General features: G+C 46.1%; 4 protein-coding genes across 4 annotated transcripts; 2 read left to right on the top strand and 2 right to left on the bottom strand.

The window, feature by feature from the left end:
- Positions 1–471: 471 nt before the first annotated feature.
- Positions 472–2,153, bottom strand: serp1 (stress-associated endoplasmic reticulum protein 1). The gene is made up of 3 exons (XM_061073888.1): positions 1,950–2,153; positions 1,410–1,482; positions 472–1,094 (listed from the first exon to the last, which is right to left on the bottom strand). The coding sequence occupies exons 1-3, from the start codon at positions 2,031–2,033 to the stop codon at positions 1,054–1,056; spliced, it is 198 nt and encodes a 65-aa protein (XP_060929871.1). The 5' UTR covers positions 2,034–2,153; the 3' UTR covers positions 472–1,053.
- Positions 2,154–2,879: 726 nt separating this feature from the next.
- On the top strand, positions 2,880–12,223 carry eif2a (eukaryotic translation initiation factor 2A). The gene is made up of 16 exons (XM_061073832.1): positions 2,880–2,926; positions 3,349–3,418; positions 3,517–3,579; positions 4,149–4,267; positions 4,643–4,742; positions 4,862–4,944; positions 5,277–5,350; positions 5,425–5,569; positions 5,649–5,765; positions 5,929–6,085; positions 6,154–6,238; positions 6,659–6,991; positions 7,146–7,250; positions 11,555–11,662; positions 11,741–11,806; positions 11,913–12,223. Exons 1-16 carry the CDS (start codon positions 2,899–2,901, stop codon positions 11,976–11,978), a joined length of 1,719 nt encoding a protein of 572 aa, XP_060929815.1. The 5' UTR covers positions 2,880–2,898; the 3' UTR covers positions 11,979–12,223.
- A 914-nt stretch (positions 12,224–13,137) lies between these two features.
- tsen34 (TSEN34 tRNA splicing endonuclease subunit) lies at positions 13,138–16,480 on the top strand. Its single transcript, XM_061073861.1, has 6 exons — positions 13,138–13,174; positions 13,752–14,027; positions 15,016–15,136; positions 15,207–15,497; positions 15,589–15,770; positions 15,815–16,480. Exons 2-6 carry the CDS (start codon positions 13,761–13,763, stop codon positions 15,818–15,820), a joined length of 867 nt encoding a protein of 288 aa, XP_060929844.1. The 5' UTR covers positions 13,138–13,174; positions 13,752–13,760; the 3' UTR covers positions 15,821–16,480.
- A 139-nt stretch (positions 16,481–16,619) lies between these two features.
- On the bottom strand, positions 16,620–18,574 carry clrn1 (clarin 1). Its single transcript, XM_061073863.1, has 3 exons — positions 18,322–18,574; positions 17,763–17,942; positions 16,620–17,232 (listed from the first exon to the last, which is right to left on the bottom strand). The coding sequence occupies exons 1-3, from the start codon at positions 18,572–18,574 to the stop codon at positions 16,970–16,972; spliced, it is 696 nt and encodes a 231-aa protein (XP_060929846.1). The 3' UTR covers positions 16,620–16,969.
- Between the last annotated feature and the right edge of the window lie 114 nt (positions 18,575–18,688).

The raw sequence follows: 18,688 nt of genomic DNA, 5'->3' as shown, positions 1-18,688 counted from the left end.
TGGCGTTTCTGTTCTTCTTCTTCTTCTTCAATGACAGTCGTTCTAAAAACATAGTTCTGTGCGTGACACTGATTTACCCATAATGCACTACTGACTTTATTGCAGAGGAACATGATGCCATGAATTCAAATAAATTCAGTTTCTAACATTTTGATTATTAACATTTAAATTTGTAACAATTCGTTAAAATTCACGTTGTCTCCAGGTGACGTCAGCCACTGATGCACTTTGGGATACCGTCTGTTTCTGTCCAGACACTGACATCATGTGGACACTCAGAGGTACTGCACGTTGCAACCTCTGTTGTCAACAGAGCTGAGACTCATCTGTTTGTCAACCTCTAACCTGCTCTCTGATTGGACCAGAGCTCTGCCCACAATCACATGTCAGCTGTGAATATGCACACGTGAGGAACATGTAAAACACACGTGAACACATCTTCATCCCTTCAGAAACCAGACAAACATCATCCACCTTCAAAATCAACTTTATTGTGGGAACACAAGTGTTCAGGTGAGGCTGCACACGGTGCAGACACACACCTGTCATCACCTCCAACCTTCTAATTCAAGACCTTCATCACGTCATCCTCCTCATCTTCATCCTGAGAGCCGTGATGAAGAGGAGGAGGACGATAGACCTGAGGTCGGCTCAGACTCGAACACACAAAGATTCAATTATTCTGGTCTGTTATAAAATGTGCCCCCCCTCACCCCCCCTCCTGTGGCCTGATAAGGTGTACTCAGAGGGGGCGGGGCTAAAGCACAGGTAAACAGAAGAAAGGCACGTGAGTGGCTTGCGGGCAGAGAAACACTGAGAAGGTCAGCGGGCGGCGACAGGTTCAATCAACAGAGATAAAGGTCGAGGTGCAGACGGGGGGGGGGGGGACGGGGGGGGGGCTGGTCCTAAGGGTTGGTCGTAGAGTACAGGAATGTTTGTTTGGATAAACTTAGGGCGGGATCACGTCGACCCGGCTGATGATGTCAGCGGTTGGGGCTCCTTCATCTCCAGTGGCTCACTGCCGTGGCCCCGCCCCCTGCAGGTGACATCACTCTACATGCCCATCCGGATGCTCTGGATGATCTGAAAGATGGCTGAAAAGCAACAGAGGAAACATGTTGAGGGGAGGAGACAGACGTGCTAACGTAGCATTGCTCATGTAGCATGCTAATACAGCGTGCTACAACAACATCATCTCAGCACATGACGTGTTAACCAGGGTCAGCGCTGAGTTTCTCTCTAGCCCCGCCTCCTCAGCCCTGAGCTGCCTGTCAAAGTGACGTGATAAGAACGCAGCAGCGCCACCTCCAGGTCACAACAAGAACAGATGCTGATTTGATGAGTTTGAGTTTCCTCGAGAACTTCAACATGTAATGTAAATAAAATCATTAGAAATGTTAGAAACTCACCTGAGCCACAGACAACGAAGATGAAGAGAGCGAGAAGCCAAGGCCCCACCCCTTTATCCTCAGTGACGCTCCTCTGAAACACAAATCACTTCCTTCACCAAACCGCCAAGTTCCCCAGATCCACCACAACGGGTTATACAGTCACTGTTCATATCTGTTCATAACTCACTGTTCATATCTGTTCATATCTCACTGTTCATAACTCACTGCTCATATCTCACTGTTCATATCTGTTCATATCTCACTGTTCATAACTCTCTGTTCATTATCTTATTACTGATCGTTTGGTTCTTGACCGAACGTCCTGCTCTGATGGTGACGTCACGGATCCTCACCGCTGAGTGATCTCTGCTCTGTGATTGGTCGTTGGACCAGCGACACAAAGCTATGATCGATTTCTCTGTGGATCATCGGTTCAGCTGATTGATCAAACGAGCCTCAGTGGAAGCCGGCCACACGTTACATTACTAACATCGTTACATTACAAACATCGTTACATGCCCACTGTGAGTGGACGGGCCGAGCCGTTGTTAAACTCACCGTTGACTTGAGCACGTTCCCTCGCTGCGTGATGTTCTGGCTGTGCTTCTCGTTGGCCATGCGGATCCTCTGCTTGGCCACCATCTTGACTCGGGACTGGGACTCTGTTCGGGACTCGGACGAGGCGGTTCGGATCCTGCTGGTTTCGCTGCGGACGCTGACGGACTGAGACAATCACGATCTGTCTACGTACTCAAAAGGACAAAGCCCCGCCCCCCACTTCCGGGAGGAATGTACACGTCTGCGGAAAGCTGCTCCCTGTCAAAATAAGACTTCCTGTCTGCCCTTTCAAATTAAATCTACCCTCTCCTTGAAACTTCTTTTCACTCTAACGCATGAATCACTCAGGACAAAATAGAACATTCACAAATAACATACAAGTCTCTGGCTTAACGCAGCTGGGTGTGGTCTGCGTGTACGTGGCGCCTGAAGGAAGCATTTTGATATCTGCTCCTGTAGGCTACAACATCAGATGCTGGTTCTGTCCCAGGACCGAATCCTGTGACCGGACCCTGAGGAACTCCCTGTAAACAGCGTTTTCCTGACTGAGTTGAAGAGATTTTTCATGTCAGCTCATACAGAAGAAAAAAACATAAGAAAGCTGATATATTGAATAGTTATGTTTTGTATTTTATATCTGACACTGTTCTTTTCTTTTGAAACCGGAAGTAGTTTTTCCTCAGTTCTTCTCAACAAACTTGACTAGCGACAAAACTTGATATTTTAATTAAATAAATAAATAAATAATTTGTCTGAAAATATTTTACGCTATTGTTGATCAATCGTCGCAGGTGACGTCACACCGGTGGTATTCATTTATTGCTGATTTTTTTGACAGACGTGTCGCAAAGTCGGTATCTGTTTGCTGATGTGGCACTGGAAGACCCGCCTCCTGCTGCTATGACGTATTTCCGGGTCAGGAAACTTTCTTCTTCCGGTTCGCAGCATCATGGCGCCTCCAGTGCCACTGTTCGCAGGTGAGCGATGAACTTTCTCTAAATGAGCTGATTTTGACTATGATTGTGAACGTGTTGAGATCCGAGCTCGCACCGGAAACACGGCGCCTTCCGGCCGTGCCCGAGCCGCTCGTCCCCGTAGCTCACATCCGGAACCAACTTTCAACCAAACTTCACGCAATTCTCCCATCACCGGTGTTTTTAAATAGTTTTTAACGTAAAGATACAATTAAAATCATGAAAGTCTCAGATCAACTCATGTGATTTAAAAACACACAAAGATAAACAAGATAAATCACGTTTGAATGTGAAGCTGATGAACAGAAACACAGAAACATGATCCTGCAGAAGCTTCAATGAACAAAGTGGATATACTCATATTTATATATATGTAAACTCATATTTATATATATGTAAACTCATATATTCATGTATATTGTCAGTGCGTGGCTCAGGTGGAACGTCTCTGTTCCGTGGTCCTCCTCAGTGTGAGCAGCAGTCCTCCTTCCCCAGGTAAAAGCACCGGTCACATCCTCTTCATCATCTTCATCATCACCACAGTGGAACGTCCATTGTGTGTGTGTGTGTGTGTGTGTGTGTTCCTCCCTCAGGCACAACAAGTGTGTGACCTTCAGCAGAGACGGGACGTTGTTTGGCTGCTGCAGTGGAGACAGGTAACCATGACAACATCTGTTGTTTATATGTTTATATCCATGAAGATGACGTAACTTCCCTGAAGCTAATCTCTCTCTCTCTCTCTCTGTCTCTCTCTCTCTGTCTCTGTCTGTCTGTCTCTGTCTGTCTGTCTGTCTCTGTCTCTCTCTCTGTCTCTCTCTCTCTCTCTCTCTCTCTGTCTGTCTCTGTCTCTGTCTCTGTCTCTGTCTCTGTCTGTCTGTCTGTCTGTCTGTCTGTCTCTGTCTCTGTCTCTGTCTCTGTCTCTGTCTCTGTCTCTCTCTCTGTCTCTCTCTGTCTGTCTGTCTGTCTGTCTGTCTGTCTCTGTCTGACTCTCTCTCTGTCTGTCTGTCTCTGTCTCTCTGTCTCTGTCTCTGTCTCTCTGTCTCTCTGTCTCTCTGTCTCTCTGTCTCTCTGTCTCTGTCTGTCTCTGTCTCTCTCTCTGTCTCTGTGTCTCTCTCTCTCTCTGTCTCTCTGTCTGTCTCTGTTTCTCTCTCTGTGTGTCTCTCTCTCTCTCTCTCTCTCTCTCTCTCTCTCTCTCTCTCTCTCTCTCTCTCTCTCTCTCTCTCAGTGTCTCTGTGGTCAAATCTTCAGATGGCTCCATCACGTCGACCTTTGACCTTCCTAAGACGTCTCTGCTGGAGTTTTCTCCTCTGAACAGCGTCCTGGTTACCTGGCAACCATACAGCAGTAAGACAACAACACAGTGAGGCAGTAGAGCTTTGACATGTTCCTGACGTGTTCCTCACATGTTCCTGACGTGTTCCTCACATGTTCCTGACGTGTTCCTCACATGTTCCTCACATGTTCCTGACGTGTTCCTCACATGTTCCTGACGTGTTCACAACCTGCTGCTGCCTCACACACACACCAACTACACAACATGTCCAGAAACACTCACTACAGGAAACGTCCAGACAATATTTTGCAGCTCACGTCTGAAACCAGCTCACTGTGTGTGTGTGTGTGTGTGTGTGTGTGTGTGTGTGTGTGTGTGTGTGTGTGTTGTGTGTTGTGTGTTGTGTGTTGTGTGTTGTGTGTTGTGTGTGTGTGTGTGTGTTACAGAGAGTCAGGACAGTGCCCAGGGGGACGCTAACCTCCAGCTGTGGTCGTTACCGAGTGGTCAGCTGATCAAATCTCTGTATCAGAAGAAGGTCGACTCCTGGTGAGTGTGTGTGTGTGAGTGGAGACATTGGACTCACTTGTCAGCACATTGAGACAAAGAGGTGTGTTGGCGGAGCCATGTGCTGACGTGTGTGTGTGTGTGTCTGTGTGTGTGTGTAGGTGCCCAAGCTGGTCCGAGGATGAGAACATCTGTGTGAGGATCGTTAACAACGAGCTTCACTTCTACGAGAACAACGACTTCAGTAAGACACGGGTTTGGGCAATTCACTGAAAATGAATCGAAGGCAACATTTATTTATTCATTTGAAAGATTGAAATAATATATTTTAATTTCAATCATTGAAATGATGTGAAGTCATATCTCCAAGCCCAAGTGAGAGACCACCTTTAACTCTCAGCTTCCTGTTAGCTTCTCGTTAGCTTCCTGTTAGCTTCTCGTTAGCTTCCTGTTAGCTTCTCGTTAACTTCCTGTTAGCTTCCTGTTAGCTTCCTGTTAGCTTCCCGTTAGCTTCCCGTTAGCTGCCAGCGCAGATGTTCGAGTTGTCGATGTGTAAACTTGTGTTTGTGTTTTCAGACTCCATCGCCAACAAGCTTCACATGCAGAAAGTGTCGGAGTTTGCGTTGTCGCCTGGAGGTCAACCCTGCAAGGTGAGGACCCTGATCAGAGTCTGTGTCCCCGCCCCCGGCTGTCCTCTCATGGCTCTGCCCTCTCTCCCCTGCAGGTGGCGGTCTACGTCCCCGGCAGTAAAGGAGCCCCCTCGTTTGTGCGTCTGTACCAGTACCCAGTGCTGGGCGGCCCGACGGCGACCATCGCCAACAAGAGCTTCTTCAAGGCGGACAAAGTGGACATGCAGTGGAACAAGAAAGGTGAGCGGAGGCCGAGGATCTAACGTGACTCTCTCAGGAATAAGTCCTGACTTGAAGATGTTTCTTATGAACGTCTCAGCTTCCGCGGTTCTGGTGACGGCGAGCGTCGAAGTGGACAAATCTGGAGCCTCCTACTACGGCGAGCAGACGCTGCATTACCTCGGAGTGAACGGAGAGACCGCTCTGGTCCAGCTCGGTGAGTTCATGGTCGTTTTTGACAAAGTCTCAACTCAATGATGTGACTGAAGTTAGAGGTTGAATGAAAACATCATGTTCATCATTTTATAATCTGAAGAACAGAAAACGCTCTGAGGGACATGACATGTTGACAGACTCTTTTCTTTCTGGTTTTGAAACAGCGAAGAATGGTCCAATCTACGATGTGGCGTGGAGCCCGACCTCCGCTGAGTTCTGTGTGGTGTACGGCTTCATGCCGGCCAAAGCCACTGTCTTCAACCTCAAATGTGACCCTGTGTTCGACTTTGGAACGGGACCGAGAAATGCCGCCTACTACAGGTGAGGACACGCCTGCAGGTTCACTGATGAGTCTGTGGATCCACGTCAGATTTTAATCCTGTCTCCAGTCCTCAGGGACACATTCTGGTGTTGGCCGGCTTCGGGAACCTGCAGGGGAAGATGGAGGTCTGGGACGTGAAGAAGTACAAACAGGTGAGGAAGAAGCCACGAGTCTAAAGATTCATTCATTCAGTTTTGTTAACAGAGTTGATGCAACGACGTGACTGACTTCGAGCACACAGCAACAGCTGCGCTCACTCAAGGAGATTCATTAACTCAACACTCCAACCACAACACAAGTACACACCCACACCAACAATCACAGGTGTCCGTATTCAATTAGTAAACAAAACAAAACCAAAACATAATACAAGTTGAGAGCACACTGTCAACAAGTTTTAATGATGTAAACGTCACTGCCTTCTAACGTCCATGTGTCCGTTACATTGGCATGTTGTGATGAAAGACATCCACTAGAGGGCAGCGCAGTGCCCGAGGAGGTTGTGATGAAGTTCCTCTTCCTCTTGTAAACGATGGTGGTCCAACTCATAAAGTTCCTCCCTCTCTTTTCAGGTGTCTAAACCTCAGGCTGCAGACGCCACCCTGTTTTCCTGGTGTCCTGATGGCGAACATGTCGTCACGGCGACCTGCTCTCCCAGGCTGCGGGTCAGTAACGGTTATAAGATCTGGCACTACACCGGCTCCGTGCTGCATAAGTGCGACGTGGCTGCCGGCTCCGAGCTGTGGGAGGTTCTGTGGCAGCCGTTCCCTCACGGCAGCTTCCCCGAGCGGCCCGTGAACTACCAGGTGGCGTGCAGCGAGCTCGGGACCACGCAGGCGCCGCCCGCTCAGGCGTACCGCCCACCTGCCATGAGACACCTGCCGGCCTCCGCCAGCACCAAACTGGTGAGGAGACCAACAGGTGACCACCAGCGTACATGCTGATTGGTTCTGAAAACATCACCCACAGCTCCTCCCCCTTTACCTTAAACTACTGTCTCACATGTACCTGTCTGTGTCCCATGTACCTCCGTGTCTCACCTCTCTACCTGTCTGTCAGCACGAGGATGAGCCTCCTCAGAACATGCGTCCAGGAGAGAAGAACCTTTCAAAATCAGCTCTGAAGAATCAGAAGAAACGAGAAGCAAAGAAAGCAGCGAAACAGGTGAACTGACGACCGGCTGAGTCATGGCCTCCGATACATACATGTAACATCATCCGATACATACATGTAACATCATCTGATACATACATGTAACATCATCTGATACATACATGTAACATCATCTGATACATACATGTAACATCATCTGATACATACATGTACCATCATCTGATACATACATGTAACATCATCTGATACATACATGTAACATCATCTGATACATACATGTAACATCATCTGAAACATACATGTAACATCATCTGATACATGCATGTAACATTATCTGATACATACATGTAACATCATCTGATACATGTAACATCATCTGATACATACATGTAACATCATCGGATACATACATGTAACATCATCTGATACATGCATGTAACATCATCTGATACATACATGTAACATCATCTGATACATACATGTAACATCATCTGAAACATACATGTAACATCATCTGATACATGCATGTAACATTATCTGATACATACATGTAACATCATCTGATACATGTAACATCATCTGATACATACATGTAACATCATCTGATACATACATGTGACATCATCCGATACATACATGTAACATCATCTGATACATACATGTAACATTATCTGATACATACATGTAACATCATCTGATACATACATGTAACATCATCTGATACATACATGTAACATCATCTGATACATACATGTAACATCATCTGATACATACATGTAACATCATCTGATACATGTAACATCATCTGATACATACATGTAACATCATCTGATACATACATGTAACATCATCTGATACATACATGTAACATCATCTGATACATACATGTAACATCATCTGATACATGTAACATCATCTGATACATGTAACATCATCTGATACATACATGTAACATCATCTGATACATACATGTAACATCATCTGATACATACATGTAACATCATCTGATACATGCATGTAACATCATCTGATACATGCATGTAACATCATCTGATACATACATGTAACATCATCTGATACATACATGTAACATCATCTGATACATACATGTAACATCATCTGATACATGTCACATCATCTGATACATACATGTAACATCATCTGATACATACATGTAACATCATCTGATACATACATGTAACATCATCTGATACATACATGTAACATTATCTGATACATACATGTAACATCATCTGATACATACATGTAACATCATCTGATACATACATGTAACATTATCTGATACATACATGTAACATCATCTGATACATACATGTAACATCATCTGATACATACATGTAACATCATCTGATACATACATGTAACATCATCTGATACATACATATAACATCATCTGATACATACATGTAACATCATCTGATACATACACGTAACATCATCTGATACATACATGTAACATCATCTGAAACATACATGTAACATCATCTGATACATGCATGTAACATTATCTGATACATACATGTAACATCATCTGATACATGTAACATCATCTGATACATACATGTAACATCATCTGATACATACATGTAACATCATCGGATACATGCATGTAACATCATCTGATACATACATGTGACATCATCCGATACATACATGTAACATCATCTGATACATACATGTAACATTATCTGATACATACATGTAACATCATCTGATACATACATGTAACATCATCTGATACATACATGTAACATCATCTGATACATACATGTAACATCATCTGATACATACATGTAACATCATCTGATACATGTAACATCATCTGATACATACATGTAACATCATCTGATACATACATGTAACATCATCTGATACATACATGTAACATCATCTGATACATACATGTAACATCATCTGATACATACATGTAACATCATCTGATACATGTAACATCATCTGATACATACATGTAACATCATCTGATACATACATGTAACATCATCTGATACATACATGTAACATCATCTGATACATACATGTAACATCATCTGATACATGCATGTAACATCATCTGATACATGCATGTAACATCATCTGATACATACATGTAGCATCATCTGATACATGTAACATCATCTGATACATACATGTAACATCATCTGATACATACATGTAACATTATCTGATACATACATGTAACATCATCTGATACATACATGTAACATCATCTGATACATACATGTAACATCATCTGATACATACATGTAACATCATCTGATACATACATGTAACATCATCTGATACATACATGTAACATCATCTGATACATACATGTAGCATCATCTGATACATACATGTAACATCATCTGATACATACATGTAACATCATCTGATACATGCATGTAACATCATCTGATACATGCATGTAACATCATCTGATACATACATGTAACATCATCTGATACATACATGTAGCATCATCTGATACATACATGTAACATCATCTGATACATACATGTAACATCATCTGATACATACATGTAACATTATCTGATACATACATGTAACATCATCTGATACATACATGTAGCATCATCTGATACATACATGTAACATTATCTGATACATACATGTAACATCATCTGATACATACATGTAACATCATCTGATACATACATGTAACATTATCTGATACATACATGTAACATCATCTGATACATACATGTAACATCATCTGATACATACATGTAACATTATCTGATACATACATGTAACATCATCTGATACATACATGTAACATCATCTGATACATACATGTAACATCATCTGATACATACATGTAACATCATCTGATACATACATGTAACATCATCTGATACATACATGTAACATCATCTGATACATACATGTTACATCATCTGATACATGTAACAACATCTGATACATACATGTAACATCATCTGATACATACATGTAACATCATCTGATACATACATGTAACATCATCTGATACATACATGTAACATCATCTGATACATACATGTAAAATCATCTGATACATACATGTAACATCATCTGATACATACATGTAACATCATCTGATACATGTAACATCATCTGAAACATACATGTAACATCATCTGATACATACATGTAACATCATCTGATACATACATGTAACATCATCTGATACATACATGTAACATCATCTGATACATACATGTAAAATCATCTGATACATACATGTAACATCATCTGATACATGCATGTAACATCATCTGATACATGCATGTAACATCATCTGATACATACATGTAACATCATCTGATACATACATGTAACATCATCTGATACATACATGTAACATCATCTGATACATACATGTAACATCATCTGATACATACATGTAACATCATCTGATACATACATGTAACATCATCTGATACATGTCACATCATCTGATACATGTAACATCATCTGATACATACATGTAACATCATCTGATACATACATGTAACATCATCTGATACATACATGTAACATCATCTGATACATGCATGTAACATCATCTGATACATGCATGTAACATCATCTGATACATGCATGTAGCATCATCTGATACATACATGTAACATCATCTGATACATACATGTAACATCATCTGATACATACATGTAACATCATCTGATACATGTAACATCATCTGATACATACATGTAACATCATCGGATACATACATGTAACATCATCTGATACATGCATGTAACATCATCTGATACATACATGTAACATCATCTGATACATACATGTAACATCATCTGATACATACATGTAACATCATCTGATACATACATGTAACATCATCTGATACATGCATGTAACATCATCTGATACATACATGTAACATCATCTGATACATACATGTAACATCATCTGATACATACATGTAACATCATCTGATACATACATGTAACATCATCTGATACATACATGTAACATCATCTGATACATACATGTAACATCATCTGATACATACATGTAACATCATCTGATACATACATGTAACATCATCTGATACATACATGTAACATCATCTGATACATACATGTTACATCATCTGATACATACATGTTACATCATCTGATACATACATGATACATACATGTTACATCATCTGATACATACATGATACATACATGTAACATCGTCTGATACATACATGTAACATCATCTGATACATACATGTAACATCATCTGATACATACATGATACATCATCTGATACATACATGATACATACATGTAACATCATGTGACGTATTGATCTCTGAACAGGAATCAAAGTCTGAACTTCCACCTGACCCCGCCCCCGTCACCAACAGCCAATCAGAGCCGGGGAGCGGTGACCTGGAGACAGACAAGAAGATGAAGAATTTAAAGAAGGTGAGGAGCAGGACGGGTCACATGACCTGAGGAGCTCGGCCTGTTCGGTGCTGTGATTGGTCAGTTTATGTGTTTCAGAAACTTAAAGCCATCGAGGAGCTGAAGGAGCTGCAGACGTCAGGACAAGTCCTGCAGAAGAACCAGGTGACCAATGAATGACCAATCACCTTCTGTGGGTTAAGGACCAATCACCTTCTGTGTTCAGTGATCAGTGTGAGTGACAGTCCTCTCTCTGGTTTGTTTTGCGCAGCTGGAGAAGATCCAGAAGGAGGAGCAGCTTCTGAAGGAGCTGGAGGAGCTGCAGATCAGCCAGTAGGGGGCGATGCAGGAGCAACAGGCCACGCCTCCAAGTCCCACAATCCATCGCTGTCATTAACACGACTGTTCCTGAACGTTAATATTGAAATATTTCAGTTTCTCCACCTGAGCTCAAGTGAGCAGGGGGTGGGGCTTATTTAAGAGGCGGTAACTGGTTTGATACTCTTACATCACATGTTCATCACCTCATGCCTCTGGAATTCTGGGAAATGTAGTTGATTAAAGTTTGAGATTGAAAGTTTAGCCGGACATTTTGTGTATGTGTGTGTGTGTGTGTGGGCGGCTGTGGCTGAGGGGTAGAGTGGTCGTCCTCCAACCTGAAGGTCGGCGGTTCGATTCCCAGTCTGAACCTTGGAAGTGTCCTTGGGCAAGATGCTGAACCCTGAACGGCCCCCCATAGAATAACAAAGTGCTGCAAGTAGATGCACTGTATGAATGTGTGTGTGAATGGGTGAATGTGAAACTGTACTGTAAAGCGCTTTGAGTGGTCATCATCAGACTAGAAAAGCGCTATATAAATACAAATCCATTTACAAATCCATGTTTGTGTGCTCATTGAGCACAGATGCTGAAGCCTTTGCCAGTGTCACTTTCACAATAAAACCCTGCAGGCTGGTTAGAAATTATATTTCAAGTTCATCCAGCTGCAGCAGACAGATGTTCTCCAGCAGACAGATGTTCTCCTCCAGCTCCAGCAGACAGATGTTCTCCTCCAGCTGCAGCAGACAGATGTTCTCCTCCAGCTCCAGCAGACATGTTCTTAAACTGAATTATTATTATAGTGAATATCAATGTTGTAATAATATTGTTCCTGAAACTCATCATCGTTGTTTAAGCTACTGTTTATTTTTTATTTATTTTATTTTAATTTTTTGGAACTACATTTGATCTATGAGATAAAGTTCTGCTCCAGTTAATAACCCCGCCTCGCAGACAGGTACCGGCCTGTGATTGGCTGAGTCAGCTGTCACTCAAAGGTGTCTGGGATCCTATTGGCTCGTTGTACAACCAGTGTCCGTGTTCTATCGCTAATACTTCCGGGCGGCTGTCCCGCCCCACTGTCTGAAGCTCCACCTTCTCCGGGACGTGACGGTGAGGATTTCAAGCAACTACAGCGCTGGTTACGGCAGATTTACGTCACATTTACGACAGTTTATTAGCTTGACACAAACCAGTGCACGCGTAGAGAGAAGAGTAAGTACACAACTGTTGGTTTTAAATCCGGTGAACTAGTAGGTTCTGTGTGTGTGTGTCTGTTTGTGTCTCTGTGTATGTTAGAGTGTGTGAGTGAGTGTTTGTGTGTGTGTGTGAGTGAGTGTTTGTGTGTGTATGTGTGTGTAAGTTAGTGTGTGTTTGTGTCTGTGTAAGTTAGTGTGTGTGTGTATGTGTTTGTGTAAGTTAGTGTGTGTGTGTTTGTAAGTTAGTGTGTGTTTGTGTCTTTGTAAGTTAGTGTGTGTGTGTATGTGTTTGTGTAAGTTAGTGTGTGTGTGTTTGTGTGTCTGCATAAGTTAGTATGTGTCTGTGTGAGTTAGTGTGTGTTTGTGTCTGTGTGAGTGAGTGTTTGTGTGTGTCTGTGTGAGTTAGTGTGTGTGTCTATGTGTTTGTGTAAGTTAGTGTGTGTGTGTGTTTGTGTGTCTGCATAAGTTAGTATGTGTCTGTGTGAGTTAGTGTTTGTGTGTGTGTGTCTGCGTTTGTGTTTTTGTATGTTTGTGTTTGTATGAGTGAGTGTGTGTTAGTGTAAGTCAATTATAATTATTGACGATTGTCACAGGTTGTGGTGATGGACGACGCCCCCTACAGACCGGAGGCGGACTCGTCTGCCCTCGATGTGGTGGGTGTGGGTGTGTGTGACTCCTCCCCCCTGCTGTGGAGGATGGAGGACCTGAAGACGTTCAGGAGGCGTGGCCTGGTGGGGGCGCTGCTGGGCTCGCTGCCCCGGACGCCACGACAGAACGGACGCCTGGGACGCCCGCTTCGCCTGCTGCCCGAGGAGGAGAGAGAGCTGAGCGAGCAGCACGCCGCCGCCGCGCTAGCCTCCGCTAACCAGGTCAGTGAACCGGGTCAGTGAACCGGGTCAGTGAACCGGGTCAGTGAACCAGGTCCGCTAACCAGGTCCGTGAACCAGGTCAGTGAACCAGGTCCGTGAACCAGGTCCGTGAACCAGGTCCGCTAACCAGATCAGTGAACCAGGTCAGTGAACCAGGTCAGTCAACCAGGTCAGTCAACCAGGTCAGTGAACCAGGTCAGTGAACCAGGTCAGTGAACCAGGTCAGTGAACCAGGTCCGCTAACCAGGTCCGTGAACCAGGTCCGTGAACCAGGTCAGTGAACCAGGTCCGTGAACCAGGTCAGTGAACCAGGTCAGTGAACCAGGTCAGTGAACCAGGTCAGTCAACCAGGTCAGTCAACCAGGTCAGTCAACCAGGTCAGTCAACCAGGTCAGTCAACCAGGTCAGTGAACCAGGTCAGTGAACCAGGTCAGTGAACCAGGTCAGTCAACCAGGTCAGTGAACCAGGTCAGTGAACCAGGTCAGTGAACCAGGTCAGTGAACCAGGTCAGTGAACCAGGTCCGCTAACCAGGTCAGTGAACCAGGTCCGTGAACCAGGTCAGTGAACCAGGTCCGTGAACCAGGTCCGCTAACCAGGTCAGTGAACCAGGTCAGTGAACCAGGTCAGTGAACCAGGTCAGTGAACCAGGTCAGTGAACCAGGTCAGTGAACCAGGTCAGTGAACCAGGTCAGTGAACCAGGTCAGTGAACCAGGTCAGTGAACCAGGTCAGTCAACCAGGTCCGCTAACCAGGTCAGTGAACCAGGTCAGTGAACCAGGTCCGCTAACCAGGTCAGTGAACCAGGTCAGTGAACCAGGTCAGTGAACCAGGTCAGTGAACCAGGTCAGTGAACCAGGTCCGCTAACCAGGTCCGCTAACCAGGTCCGCTAACCAGGTCAGTCAACCAGGTCAGTCAACCAGGTCAGTCAACCAGGTCAGTCAACCAGGTCAGGTGACCTGCTGGTAACCATCAGAGTGTTTGGCAGGATGGAGGCGGGGCCGAGCAGCACCAGGAGCAGCAGAGGCGGAGCTACGAGGTGCAGAGTGTTCTCGCTCTGGAGGAGAGGAAGTCCGCACTGCTCCGAGCAATGACCTCATCACACACAGGTGAGTGTTACCATGACGACGTGCCACCTGATGCAGGTCAGAACCTGATGTTCTGGTTTTGGATCCTCAGATCCAGCCTCTGGTCCCGGGACCTCGGACGAGGCCCTGCGGCGCCGCCTGGACGCCCTGGACCACAGCTTCACCTTCCCGTGGGCGGGGCTGGCGGTCCAGCTGAGCACGTCGAGGGCGGGCTTGACCCACTGCCCGGTGGACCGGGCTGTCCTGCGGGCTGACTGGCCAATCAGGGCGCAGCCTGACACCTGCGGGGACGTCAGGTACCAGGTGTTCAGAGACCTAAGGGGGCGGGGCTTCTACCTGACCTCAGCAGGGAAGTTCGGAGGCGACTTCCTCGTTTATCCAGGTGAGATTCTGTCTTTAAATTGTCTTGAGGGACACGTTTTAGGAGACAACGTTGCCATGACCACACCCTCTTCTTCTGGTCCTGACCTCAGGTGACCCTCTTCGTTACCACGCCCACTTCATTGCCGTCTGTCTGTCTCTCGATGAGTCGCTGTGCGTGCTGGACGTCCTCGCCGCGGCTCGTCTGGGATCCAACGTGAAGAAGACGGTGCTGCTGTGCTCGCCGGGGACGGACGGAGCGGTGCGGTACACCTCGCTACAGTGGAGCGGGATGGTGTGAAGACCAGGATCTGGTGTGAAGACCAGGATCTGGATCAGGTGTGAAGACCAGGATCTGGATCAGGTGTGAAGACCAGGATCTGGATCAGGTGTGAAGACCAGGATCTGGATCAGGTGTGAAGAGGAGGATCTGGATCAGGTGTGAAGACGATGATCTGGATCTGGTGTGAAGACGTGGATCTGGATCAGGTGTGAAGACCAGGATCTGGATCAGGTGTGAAGAGGAGGATCTGGATCAGGTGTGAAGAGGAGGATCTGGATCAGGTGTGAAGAGGAGGATCTGGATCAGGTGTGAAGACGAGGATCTGGATCAGGTGTGAAGACGAGGATCTGGATCAGGTGTGAAGAGGAGGATCTGGATCAGGTGTGAAGAGGAGGATCTGGATCAGGTGTGAAGAGGAGGATCTGGATCAGGTGTGAAGACGAGGATCTGGATCAGGTTTGAAGACGAGGATCTGGATCAGGTGTGAAGACGATGATCTGGATCAGGTGTGAAGACGTGGATCTGGATCAGGTGTGAAGACGAGGATCTGGATCAGGTGTGAAGACGAGGATCTGGATCAGGTGTGATCCAGATTGATGACATGACAATGAATCCTGATATTGATTCTGAAAGTTTCATCGATGCAGCTTCTCAATCTAGTGTTTGATGTTATTTCCTTTTTAATTTTTTAAATCAATGATAATAAAAATAAAATTGACTGACGTGTGTGTGTGTGTGCTTCATACTGTTACCATGGTGATTTACCACGACAACAAGTAACGAGCTTCAGGACTTTGTGAATTAATTTAATCAATTTGCTCAAGTGTCATTTTTTATTTAAAAGTCAGAGAATCAACATAATCACTTATATGATCAATAACTCTGTGATCATCTTTATTACAGAAGCTATTTCTCTAGTCACATGGTATCACAGGAGAATATGAATATTAATGATCGTGTTCAGGTCGATCACTTTATTACGTTTTAAGATCCTCCTCCTGATAAAGTCTGCTCTGATTGGTCGACAGCTTCATCGTGTGTAGCGTCTGGTCTCACTCTCCCTGGTTGTGTGCGATGACATCATCAGACCTAGCGATGACATCATGAGGATGCAGCAGTGTGGGGGCGGGGCTACTGGGAGGTTTCTATTGGTTGTGTCTCTGTCTTCATGTGGACTCTCACAGACTCGGGTTCAGTTTCTTAAGGTCCTGTCAGTACATGAGGTCCGCCCCCCCGCTCCCGTCCGACTCTTTGGTTTCCCTGAAGGGAAACTGCACCCCCGCCAGCCGGATGAGCAGGAAGTTGACTCCGTGGAGGAGGAAGACGAGGAAGAAGAGCCAGAAGCAGCGGTCGTAGCTCTCGCTGTGCGTCTGGAACAGGAAGTTGACCTCGTTGAAGTTTGCGATTCGATCAGAGAGACGATAAAGTTTCACCTCCGACGCAAAGAGGATCATCACCAGGAGGCTGCTCACACCTGCAGGGAGAGCCCAGCGTCAGTCCAGCTGACCCCTGACCTCTGTGCTGACCCCTCACCTTGTCCTGACCCTGCCCTGACCTCAGTCCTGACCCCGGACCTCAGTCCTGATCCCTGACCTGACCCCTGACCTCTGTGCTGACCCCTGACCTCTGTGCTGACCCCTCACCTAGTCCTGACCTCAGTGCAGACCCCTCACCTAGTCCTGACCCCTGACCTCAGTGCTGACCCCTCACCTAGTCTGACCCCTGACCTCAGTGCTGACCCCTGACCTCAGTCCTGACCCCTGACCTCAGTCCTGATCCCTAACCTGACCCCTGACCTCAGTCCTGACCCCAGACCTGACCCCTGACCTCAGTCGTGACCCCTGACCTCAGTCCTGACCCCTGACCTCAGTCCTGCATCAGGTGCCCTTCTAAGCAGCATCTGCTAGAGACGCTGGTGGAAAGTAATAAAAACACGTGAAACACAAAGTGTGAAGCTGAACTGAGCCAGTGTGGGCGGAGCCTGTTAAGTGACGTGTTTCTCACAGCAGATGAAGGTCCACAGGTAAAGTCCCATGGGGCCTTGCAGCATCTCGTAGGGTCGTCCGAAGGCGTTGACGAAGAAGAAGCCGGTGGCCACGGAGGAGAAGAGGATGACCACGCCACAGAAGAAGATGACGGAGACGTGGAGGCCGGTGGGCACCACGCTCTGCAGCTCTGGGAAGACTGGGACAGGAAGTGGATAAAGACCAGAAGACTGAGATCATCAGAAGGTTCACGTTCCACCAAGTCTGAGTCTGAACTTCCTGTCAACTAATCAACTGAGAGCCTTCATGTGAACTGTTCACAGACAGTCAGCCAATCAGCGGAGACCTCCTCACTGACGAGACCTGGTCCGACCCGGCAGCTCCACAGACCTGGACCTGGATCCGGACCTGGACCTGGATCCGGATCGGAATCACTGATAAACTGGTTGTTTTTAGAACAAGTTCCAACATCACAGAAAACAGCAAAGGGTGAAAGTACTGGGAATCGATTATTGACAAATATAAACGATCCTAAATATTGCTAATGATCAGTGGAGTGCGCATGCGCAGATCCTCACAGTGGAAGCGGGACGGCCGCCCCCCCAGCCCGCACTGCTTCAGCCGCTGGCCCGCGAACAGGCCGTAGCTCAGCGGGCCCACGAACTGGTCCAGTTCCGGTCCGGTCGCGTTCACCAGCTCGGCCCCGGTCCGGCACAGCGCGCTCCCGCGGATCCACAGAGGCAGACCCGCGGCCACGGCCGCCGTGAGCGCGCAGCAGAGGGCCAGGAGCCCGGAGCCCACGAAGAAGACGCGTCTGCTGCCGGAGGCCATGATGCAGGGGGGGGGGGGACTGTCGGACAACAGAGATGACGTCCAGGTCGCCATGGTAACAAGGGGTTCAATTACCGGGGGGGGTGTTCTAGTTTACTCACTTTGTCAGTCCCA

The sequence above is a fragment of the Limanda limanda genome, chromosome 6 (assembly GCF_963576545.1).
Source record: "Limanda limanda chromosome 6, fLimLim1.1, whole genome shotgun sequence".
Classification (NCBI taxonomy): Eukaryota; Metazoa; Chordata; class Actinopteri; order Pleuronectiformes; family Pleuronectidae; genus Limanda; species Limanda limanda.
This window is presented reverse-complemented; position numbering and strand designations above follow the sequence as displayed.

Coding starts and splice junctions, on each gene's coding strand:
- serp1 (XM_061073888.1), bottom strand. CDS start 2,033: ATGGTGGCCAAGCAGAGGATCCGCATGGCCAACGAGAAGCACAGCCAG. Junction 1,483..1,949: donor GGAACGTGCTCAAGTCAACG/GTGAGTTTAACA, acceptor TTTGTGTTTCAG/AGGAGCGTCACTGAGGATAA. Junction 1,095..1,409: donor CTTCGTTGTCTGTGGCTCAG/GTGAGTTTCTAA, acceptor GTTGCTTTTCAG/CCATCTTTCAGATCATCCAG.
- eif2a (XM_061073832.1), top strand. CDS start 2,899: ATGGCGCCTCCAGTGCCACTGTTCGCAG. Junction 6,086..6,153: donor AGAAATGCCGCCTACTACAG/GTGAGGACACGC, acceptor TCCTGTCTCCAG/TCCTCAGGGACACATTCTGG. Junction 6,239..6,658: donor ACGTGAAGAAGTACAAACAG/GTGAGGAAGAAG, acceptor CTCTCTTTTCAG/GTGTCTAAACCTCAGGCTGC.
- tsen34 (XM_061073861.1), top strand. CDS start 13,761: ATGGACGACGCCCCCTACAGACCGGAGGCGGACTCGTCTGCCCTCGAT. Junction 15,137..15,206: donor AATGACCTCATCACACACAG/GTGAGTGTTACC, acceptor TTGGATCCTCAG/ATCCAGCCTCTGGTCCCGGG. Junction 15,498..15,588: donor CGACTTCCTCGTTTATCCAG/GTGAGATTCTGT, acceptor TCCTGACCTCAG/GTGACCCTCTTCGTTACCAC.
- clrn1 (XM_061073863.1), bottom strand. CDS start 18,574: ATGGCCTCCGGCAGCAGACGCGTCTTCTTCGTGGGCTCCGGGCTCCTG. Junction 17,943..18,321: donor GCGGCCGTCCCGCTTCCACT/GTGAGGATCTGC, acceptor TTCCTGTCCCAG/TCTTCCCAGAGCTGCAGAGC. Junction 17,233..17,762: donor CCTGTGGACCTTCATCTGCT/GTGAGAAACACG, acceptor CTCTCCCTGCAG/GTGTGAGCAGCCTCCTGGTG.